This window comes from Pteronotus mesoamericanus, unplaced genomic scaffold (genome assembly GCF_021234165.1).
Source record: "Pteronotus mesoamericanus isolate MK-2021 breed Mesoamerican mustached bat unplaced genomic scaffold, CSHL_Meso_final contig_42, whole genome shotgun sequence".
Taxonomy (NCBI): Eukaryota; Metazoa; Chordata; class Mammalia; order Chiroptera; family Mormoopidae; genus Pteronotus; species Pteronotus mesoamericanus.
Genome location: NW_026555157.1, coordinates 3,695,974 through 3,706,786, shown reverse-complemented (window position 1 = coordinate 3,706,786; position 10,813 = coordinate 3,695,974). Strand labels below are relative to the sequence as shown.

At 36.0% G+C, this 10,813-nt stretch overlaps 1 protein-coding gene across 1 annotated transcript in view; it reads left to right on the top strand.

The window, feature by feature from the left end:
• The first annotated feature begins 205 nt into the window (after nt 1-205).
• The window catches only part of NECTIN3 (nectin cell adhesion molecule 3), a 54,839-nt gene continuing 44,231 nt past the window's right edge, over nt 206-10,813 (top strand). Inside the window, exon 1 of the mRNA XM_054577329.1 lies at nt 206-365. Coding sequence (XP_054433304.1) covers nt 206-365 — 160 coding nt within the window. The remainder of the gene's footprint in view (nt 366-10,813) is intronic.

The window sequence follows — 10,813 nt, the reverse complement described above, 5'->3', positions numbered from 1 at the left end:
GTGCAGAAGCAACCGCGAGCGCTCCGCTCAGTGTCAGCCGGCGGCGGAGGCTCAAGAACTAGGAGTTAGGGACGCGCGCGCTCGTTCTTCCGCCGCCGCCGCCGCCGCGCCGCGGCCGCTGCTGCCGGTGCCCGGAGCCTGAGGCGCCGGGTCCGGGGGAGCCAGAGGGGGCGGGCGAAAGAGCGGGCCGGGGGGAGGGTGGGGAATGGCGCGGACCCCGGGACCGGCTCCGCTGTGTCCCGTAGGCGGCAAAGCACAACTTTCCTCCGCTTCTCCCCCCGGGGCCGGGCTCCTGCTGCCGCCCCCGACGCCACCGTCGCTGCTGCTGCTGCTCTTCCCGCTGCTTCTCTTCTCCCGGCTCTGTGGTAGGTGAACTTCGGCGGCCGGCGTGGGCTGAGGGAGGAGAGACCGAGGGTCTCGTCGCCGCGGCCAGGCAGGCGCGGGCCGCTTTCCCCTTAGGCTAGGCGGTTGCGTTCGGCGGTTGGCTGCGCGAGCGAGTGCCGCCGACTTTTGTTGGAAACTTTTCCCTGCGCCCGGGGCGAGGACGGGGCAGGGCCGGGCCGGGGCCACGAGTGCGACGCCCGCCGCCCGCTCCCCATCTCCGGCCGCACAGCTCGCCGCCCTGACGGCCGGGGTTCTTTTCTGCCCGGACTCCTCCGTTTGTGCCCCGCAGACCGTTACTTCCTCGCTAATTCGAGGCGGAAGCAGAGACCGTGGACTTACGGGCTGGGTCTAAGGTGCCGGGAAGCCTGTTTGTCGCCTCCCTTTTCCTCAGTGAAACTTGAGCTTTGAGCCCAGATACCTTTAGGGACCTGAGTCCGACGGAATGAAGCCTTCGGGTCCACCTCTATTCCCCTTCCAGCCTGGAGAATGCACCATATTAGCCCACCCTGCAGCATCCCCTACAGTCAGTTTTCTTCGCCCCTCCGGCCCGGTTCTACCCTGGCTGCCTCTGGTTGTCTTTGTATTGAGCCTGTCGCTGCCTTCGTTTGTGGGACGTCTCTCGCACTGCCAGTCTTTATTTTTGCAAACACTATTTGTCCCTCAGGATTTTTTGTTTTTTGTATTAAATACCTGATAGCGTCGACTGTGCCCAGTTCTTTTGATCACAACAAACCACATGGCTCTTCCCCGTCTCTTCCCTGGTGTTTATGGTACAGTGTTCCTGTCACATCTGAAGCTAGACTCTCTGTAACTTCTTTTCCTAGGTATTGAAGACTAAAAACCTACTTGATAAGGATTGTATAAAAAATATCTTTCATACAAGAGATGAATGTAAGTGGTCATTAACAGAAGACGATGATTTGGCAGAATAAAGCTACCATCAGTCTTTGGGGAGTATCTCTATCTGTCCTTTGGTAATGCCGAAACACTGCAGGACCTTACTGATTTGAAGACTCTTACTTGGTGAGGAAGGTGGAGAAGCAAAATTTACATTTACTCAAAGTGTAGTTACCAAGGACTTTTTTACTGGCACTTAAGGCTTCTGTTGGATCTCAGTGTGTAATGAAATCTTAAATGAAACCCGAAGTTTTACCAGTCAGTACTCATTAAGAGGACAGGTGTGTGCGGATTTCTTGGACAGTGTGGTTTAGAACAGACTCCAGTTTGGGGTAGGTGTGTCAAGGTGGTTGGCTTTGAGGGAGGCAAAGATTTCAAGAGATCGAGTGCCCCTTATAGGCTGCAACTCACCACTGCGTTGCAAGCACTGTAATGAAAGTTTCTGATTTACAAAGTACATGATGATAAAAGACATGTTGTTTAATCTACTGTGTTGGTCTCTTTGTGTTTTTGGTAGCCCCATTTTCCAGATGCTTGGTTCCCCACACATTTCTTAATGCTGTTACCTCTTTAAATTTATGCAAGATTCTAGATTGAGTTTGTGTACTGTTCTTTTCCATTAAGGAGGATTGTCAATTACGGTTGGGTGGGGGAAAAGTGTTGAAAGAGTTCTACTATCTTGACTCAGGCTGTTAAGGACTGAGAGATTGTTATTTGTACTTCCAATAAAGGCTTAACTAGCTAGGCAAAAGCCTTATGGAATACTAAAGTTAGGTAATATATACAGCTAATACAAGGAAATAGATTTTTGGGTAATAATCTAACAGTTGTGCAAATGAAGTGTTGATTGCTTTTTGAAGGAACACATTGGTTTTCTCAAGGAAGAAGAGATTTTTAAAAATGGTTTTGACAATGTACTATATAAGGAACTTGATAAATCTTAAGAGTCCTGAAAAGTAAGGCAAATGGACTGTGATTTACAGGAAGTGTAAATTGAAGTTTTTAGAGTCTCTGCTTGTAGTTGTAGAGGTGCACTAGCTTTGTGTTACTGTGCACTGCTCATTTTAAGAGCTTCCTTTTTTGGTTTGTAGTGTTAAAACACTCTAGTTTGTGACCCTTATGATGAGTTTCTTCCATCAACCTCTCTCTTTTAAATTCAGTCTTTGAGTAGGGCACAGTTGTGACCTGTGGATGCTTAGTAAGGATGGAAGCAGAGTTTTCTTCATATAACCTGTTTGTTGATCTAACATTCATAGTACCGGTTACAAGGTATGGCACGTACTAATGTTTGAGTAGTCAGTTTTAGAGTTGAAAAGATTTTTAGGCTTTTTAGAAATATCTATCTGTTGATTTGTTAATAGAATGCTTTTAAAGTAATGTACAGGTTTTGGGGGTTTTTTTATTCTTTTTCTTTTTGCTGGTGTTTTTGATATGTGGCTTACATTTAGCATAGTCTTAACTATATTCAACTTCTGCAGTATCATCTATTACCACAGGTGATTTTTATATCATGTTGACTTAACTGCTTAAAAGAAAACCTTGCAACTGGTAGACTTGGTCATTGAAAGCTATAAAAAATTACATCAAATTTGCTTTTCAGAGGTGGACATTAGTTGTCATATTTAAAGAATTTACAAACTGGCATGTTAACAAACTGCCAGGTTTTGATATATATATTTCTTAAGCCTAACAAATTTCTAGGTATAAAGCTTAAGGAGACTAGTGATGAACCTCATTTATTTAATTCTGGAATTCCATATTTCTTTATGATCACTTCATAAGTGATCAGCTTTATCTCACTTTTCCTTGAACATTTTTCTTTGGATGTAGAGAATATTATCAGGGATATAGTATGATGAAAGAGAAGCTAGACTATTTGACCTTAGTAAGTTCCTGTATGAATCTAGGATTTTACTACTTCCAATTTCAGTAAGGTTTTATCTTAAGATGGATGTTTAGAAGATTATAAAAAAGATCTAATATGATATTCAACCTTTAAGAGCACTTTCAATACTTTTTATATTCCTGGCAAGTGATAGGTACTTGGGGATATAAAACATGAATACAGCAGAATCCTGGCTTCAAGTATCCTAAAACATTGTGGTAGACATAAAGGAAGTATATGATTTTAAGACAGTTTGGAGTTTATCATAGAGATCTGCATGAGATACTTTGCCTAGAAGAGGAATACCTAACCAATTAGGGAGTGACATATAAATATGAACTGAGAAAAAAAAAACAGAAACCTACTGTTAAAAGAATAAGTTGAGTCAGATCTTCTTATTGAGATTAGACAGTGTGGTAGATGGTACAGGTTTGTGTTCTCTCTCTTTTCTCTCTCCCTCTCTCCCCCTTCTCTCCCTCCCTACCCCCGCTACCACATCCTTCAGTTTATGGTTTAGATACCACATAAGTTGATTTTGAAAAAAGACTGCCACTTACTGGATCTGTGAATGATTGACAAATTATTTAACCTCTGTAAACCTAAGGTTTTCATCTTTTAAAAAAAGTGGAATATCACCTTGCCTGTAGAGTTCTCGTGAGGATTAAATGAAAAAATGAAACACTTAAGAGTACATGCAACATAGTAAACATTTCAAATATTAGCATTTAGTGTAATCCACATTAAAGCTAACCAGTCTGATATTTATCATTCTTGAATTCTACCATGGTGTCTTGAGTAATTGAGTTTTTAAGTTCATTCATTAACTTGCTATGTTTGTACTTTACAGCATCATTTTAAGTATATAGCCCAATCAGTGTTCTTTAGATATTTGTTAAATTTACTTCAGATAAATGTACGGTGAAATCAACTCTGTAATTGTATGAAATGTAGTTGAATTTTCTCTTCATGATATAAAATGCATTTTAGGATTTGGCAGTTCCATAAAGTCACTTAGAATGTTGGTGATTATGTTGAAAATATGGAGTTGAAGAGGGGAGTCGCAATTTCACTTATACTTGAAGTTACTTACAGTATTAGGTTGGAGGCTAAAACACATTGCGCATATGAATCTTTCTGCATCATAAACAGATATAATTGGAAAGTGAAACAAACTTAAAAGCAAGCAGAAAAAAATTGTATCTTCTTTTCTTGTATTTAGCTACAGCATCCATAGGAATTAGAAAAAACTGGGCAATTATGTTTGTGTGTGTATTTATTATCTTACCTTGTTTATGTCACTTATGCTTATGTATACTTTTACATATATAATTTAGTGATTCAGCAACTCTGATGTACATTTTGTATCTGTATGGTTGAGGAATAAATCTTATGGCATATTACCTATTATTTGGAAATTGTTGAAGAGAAGCCTGCTAAAAAGGAGTGTTTTGACATTCTATAATTTACTCCTTAAAAAGGAGTGAATAAATAATATATTGCTATAGTATATTCTGTAACCTATTAAAGTCTTCATAAAAATTGACATTAAGTACTATAGTTTACAGAAGATATGGTGTTTAATTAATCATAGTTATTAACATGAAATCAAACAACCCTTAAATCAGTAATGGAATTAATACTAAAGATGATTTTGTGTGCTAGGAACTAAAATCCAAAAATCTTCATACCATTAATGTACTTTTGATACCTTTTATATTTTTATCTAAAAAATTGCCTGTTAAGTCTACAAACCATATACTTTCCTGAATTTTATAAAACTTGAGATTTTTATTTTATGACTAGCTTTGACATAGTTTAGTCATTTACTTAAAATTGTTGTGAATCTTAATCAAGGGTGCACTTTAAGTTTAGTTTTCCAAGTCGCTCGCTTCTTATAGTATAAGTCACTACTCTAAAATTTTAATGCGAGCTGCCTTCTGAGACATATTGCAGGTATCATAGTTGTTTATGAAGGATATTGTATTGCATACTTACATTGTGAATTTTTAGCATTCAAGAGATTGTTTTTCTTGTAACTCTATTGACTAACATTCATTCTGCTAATTAAGATGAGTAAGAAAGGACTATCTGTTCATTCTGAGTAAATATGCATAAACTGGAACTTGAGGCATGTATGTAAACATACTAGTTCATAACTAGATTAAGTGGCTAAAAATTGACAATATGCTTTTCAGCACTTCAGATGATTATTTTGTAGGTGTAGGAAAATAAATGTGACTGTAAATAGAGGATATAATAATTTAAAAAAAACTTTATTTGGTTTTAATTTTAATCTATTTCTTTAAGTTTAATTTATTTAAAAATAAAATTAAACTTGCGTTATTTTTAAATAGGTTGGCCATTAAACCTACTGGCTCTCCAGTCTAGGTTTCTTTGGAAGAAATAACATTTTTTAAAGTGGGGAGGGCTTATAAATCATTATTCTTAGCTAGCCAGGGTCAGTAAAAGTAGGGTGTGCAGATGGATTCAAATTATAGTTTCTAGGGAATCTTTTAAAACAACATTCCAGGCCCTACTATAGACTTACTGGATCATCAGTTTTTGCAAGAGAGGTGAGCAGTAGAGCCTGGGGATTGGCTTATTTTACTTTAAGAGACATCATCAGATGATTCTTCCCTCCAAAGTGCTATTTTTACAGCATTTTTATTTATGACTTGACCAAATGCTCTTCTGAAAGAAATAACACTTCACTCTTTCGTTCACATGTCCCCAGATGCTTGGCATGGAGTAGGCGTGCAAATTTCTTTTATTTTCCCCCTTCAAATTTCTTTATTTCAGGTGTTCAACAGCAAAATCAAATTTAGTTTAAACCAGCACTGTTTAACAGAAATAATATGTGAGCCGCATACATTATTTTAAATTATCCTGATGGCACATTAAAAAAATGAAACATGAAATTAATCTTAATATATTTTATTTGACACAATATAACCAAAATATCATTTTAGCATGCAATTAATATTTTAAAATTGACATGCATTTTCTTTCATAGTAGGTATTTGAAACCTGGTATGTATTTTACACTTAACAGGTTGATACTTGGACTAGCTGTATTTCATGTGTTCAGTAGTCAGTTGTGGCTGATGGCTACCACATTGGACAATACAGGTCTAAACTCTCATTTCTCTGAATTAGGTTATCCTTCTCCAGTCCTTATAAGGCCTAAAATGACATTATTCTTCCTTCCTCTACCTAGTCAGATTCTGAGGTGCCCAGTTTAAGATTAATTTTCTTCATAAACATTCTATACTATATATTATATAGTTAATTATATACTACAATTAATTAGTACCTAATTTTAAATTGTTTTGTGATATGTACTCCTCACAGTAAAGATTTTGCTTCAAGCTTCATTATACATATAGCACGTGTCACAGAATAAACACAAACTATTTTTTAAATTATGTTGATTTTAGCATTTGCTTTCTCCCATTGTAACTGTTTGAAGAATTGACCAAATGGTATCAGAGAATACATGGTTTATGATTTCATCTCCCGTGTTGAAATAAAATAATAAAATAGAGTAATAGCTATAATAAATGACTCTAAAAGCTTTTCTGAGTTCGTTTTATTTCCTATCTGATCCCAGATCTCTCTCAAATCCTTGGTCTCTGAAGACCTATCCTGTTCTGTGTTTAACAGTGTGACATGTGGTCACTAGTGGGAAATACATGCAAATTCTCTTCTTTTTTTTCATGCATTCAGGTTTAGAGCAATGTTTGGCAAAGTATTTCAGTGGACTAATAGTCTCAGAAGATATGCTTTTGGAAGAAAGTACCATGGTTAAATACATTTGGGAGTGGGAATAACTGACCATATAGCCCGCTCGTGGAAAAAGTCATTGTGTACATTAGTTTGTTAATGGTATCATAAATTCTTCAGTAAAATAATTGTTTTACAAACTAATTAAACAAATTATTTTATGCATAAAATATGAAGCTCTGTTGTGCCACTCTCTAGGAAATACATCCTTAGAGAGGTTTGTACACTTGTTATTATTCCTGCCTTGATATTATTCCTATTCCTACCTGACAAGTTGGGTGGAAATACACACACACATTTACTTAAACTAGAAAAGGTTGGTAGATTTTAAAGATGCTGCTTGATGACATAGTTTTTCACCAGTTTTTCTAAAAATTCTCTTTGCCTTCTTTAGTTCCGTTTACTTCCCATTTTCTTACCCATTTTGAATCTGAGGTGTTTGCAAAATTGACCTAAGATGAATACAATTATTCTTTGGTATTGCAAAGTCAGCTGTGTTTTATTTACCCCAGGATGTATGTAGTTTAAGCAGCTTCTATGGGGCATACCTCACTTCATGTCCAAGATAACTTACTGTGGGTTTGAGTTTTAGGAATAAATTGAGTACATTTAAGATCGCTAATCTATTTTGTAATGATAATATAACAGTGCTACTATTGGAAAGGACAAGAGAAAACTAAGAGACATATAGAAATAGGTACACACAGCTAGGACTCAACTCAGTGTTTAAGGACATTCTATATAGTTATGAATTTAACTCTTCTAATGGCTTCAAATCAGAGGAAAAAAAAATTAATGAAATGTCAGTATTGGTATATTGATAAGATTAATTTTATAAAGAACTATTTCTATAAGTTATCCATAACAGACATGATTGTCATTATTAAAATAGCTCAGGCCATCATTTTTGAAAACGATTAGTTTAGGCATAGCTACTGTGGGATAGATTAAGTTCCATTTCACAAGTGTCCTGTCATGATGAACTTGAAGTCCCCTTCTAATTTTATTTAGATTAGAGATAATCATTCATGGCTATAAATTCAATTTAATACTGACTTAAGTCAGACAAAGTGTCTAGTTTTAATCTGCTCAGAGATACCCTGGTTTCTTTATTTTAAATGCAAAAAAACTTTTAAAGAGCTGCTCTTTTTTTTTTTTTTAATAGATTTAAGTGGAAGAAGGTACATTGCTAACAGTTCTGTCCTCACTAATGGCAAAAGGCTAGAACATCATAGCGTTTTTCACTACACTATGAGTCTGTACATGTTAATGGGAGTAGCAGCTACTCTAAATCTCTGATGTTTGCTTGTTAAATTTAAAAGAGGTAAAAAATTACCCCCAGTAAAAACCTTCACAAACATATGCAAACAAGTCAGTTCTGTTGAATATCTATTTTTATAGTTTCCCATTCCTAAGCAATTCTGAGATTACACATATATGATGTTGATGATACAGTTTCATTTGCCTAGTTTATAATGGAACCAAAATGAACTTTAATATTGAAATAATAGTAAGGAGCTCCTGTTATCTTTCAAGTAGTTACCTTCTGTTGTACACTAGTACAATGTCAGAGAATTTACTGTTTTTTTTCTTGTAAAGCTGGGATAGCCCCTGCAGTTGACTGACTGATTTTGGATGACAAAAAGGCCTATCAGAGCTAAAATTATTAATACTAATGAAGACATCTGTTATTTCTGAGCAAGAAACACGACCTAGACCATTGACATTCTTTTCTGTATTTAAGATAGGTTATTTTTACACTTTTCAATGGGAAGACATTTTCAACTTTTAGATTTGTAAACCAGTATGCAATTATGGTGGCTGTTTCGAAGTTATGTATTGTTTATCAAACTTATTTTTTCAATTTTTTATAAATAGATCTAAGCATTGATACATTGTTATATTTATAATTGATAGTGAAAATGTTTAAATATATGAATAGTTGATGAAATTTGTGTGTAGCATGCTAAAAGATCTGTATTCAAAAAGCTTTAATCATTAACAGCATTTGTTAAATATAAAAAAGAAAAAAATCTGAAGTTCCCTAAGAAACATTTTTCTTTGAGGATACTACTGCTGTTTTGCTGCCCTCTACAGTTATCTAAAATAGTCACTCTAGATTTTTCTCCTGTCAGATTAAAATACTTCCTTGACCTGTGAGCCTTACATTTTAGGAGTGGTTTGAGTACTATTTACTGTTAAAATATCATAATGTTAGTCACAACAGTCTCTACCTGTAATGAAAAAAAATAAAGGGCTTTGATATTGGAGCAGGGAACAGATTGGGAACTATTGAGCATCAATCAGGAAACAGGTGATAGAGCACCAACCAAGCACTAGGTATTGTAGAGGATACCACAGTGGAATAAGACATAGTGGCTACTCCCAAGCTTATAAACCCAATAGTAAGGCTGATGCATTTAAAATATAGATGTAAAAGACATTTATAACAACATACCAAGGAGTATGATATAGCCTGAAAAAAAGGTAAGTAAGGCTTGGAAAGGGTTAAGAAAAGCTAATTAGAGGAGAAACTTTTGAGTGATTATCTTCAAGAATAGGTTAGAGTTCAGACAGGTAAAACAGTTATTTCAAACAGAGAAGAGAGTATTTATTAAAACAAAACATCTGTTACACAGGAAGGACTTTGGAATCTTTGCCTTTTAAGAAGTGTGATATTTGTTAGGAGATTTGGAATTAGAAAAGTGTGTGTGTGTGTGTGTCTGTTTTAAACCCTGTTACTAACCGCTCTTCCAGTTTTCATCTGTAAAATGTACAGAGTTGCTGTGAAAATTAAATGAAATCTTTATTAAATTGCAATGAAGTGCTTTACAAATACCACTAACAGTAATGCAAGGGAAAGTGAATTGTCTTAAAAATATAAACCAATTGTTGTGGGATTACAGAGGAAAGAACAGTTTAACTAGGAATGGGGGAAGACTTAATAGAGGACCTAATTTTTAGCTTACTGTATTGAATACTGTATTGAAGAATATACCCAAATTCAAAGGATAACAAATACTGGGTTGGCCAAAACATTTAGTTTTTTCCCATAAGGCATTTTTCATTTTCAATAATAACTATTGATTTGGATTTTTTAGTATGTCTGCTATCTCGCATTGTGGTATAACATTGATCTCAATTAATGTCTTGATTTGATCGTTATCAGCTTCACCTGGTCTTCCTGACCACGAAGCATCGTCTAGCGAGAGAAACCTCCAGCACAAAACTGCACAAACCACTTTTGACATGTTCGATCAGTAACAGCAACTTCATGCACTGCATAAATCTTTTTTTGTTTTTTTGGCAGGGGGTATGTTTTCAATTGTGTTTTTACCTTTCTTGAAATAATAAAGCATAATGTTGAAAATGGTGCATATTTTCTTCCATCTTCAGTATTAAAATGGCTACACAAAAATTCACCAATTTTGATGTTTTATTTTTTAAATGCACTTTGATATGACAGCTGTCACAATACAATTTAACAAAACTGTTTCAAATGAAGTTAAAGACAACTAAGTGCTCTACTAGAGCCATCTTAGGGAAAAAATCAAATGAACTTTTTGGCTAACCCAATATTTGTTGCTGAGATGACTTTTATGGAAATTTTGGTGGAAGAGAGAGGAGTGGATTATAGCATTAATTTTGGGGGTTTAACTTTGACCATCTTTTTTTTTCTATAATGCGGAAGAAGAAAGGAAAAATTGCCAAACAGTGCTGAAAATGACTAGATATGTAGTCTTGCAATATTCAGCCTTCTTCCTCTTTTCTCCTCAGCAGTTTTACATGTACAAAAGTGAAGCTGCTCTAGTAGAAGTTCTAAGCACTGTCTCTTGAAATTCTCTTGTATACTTTATCCTCACC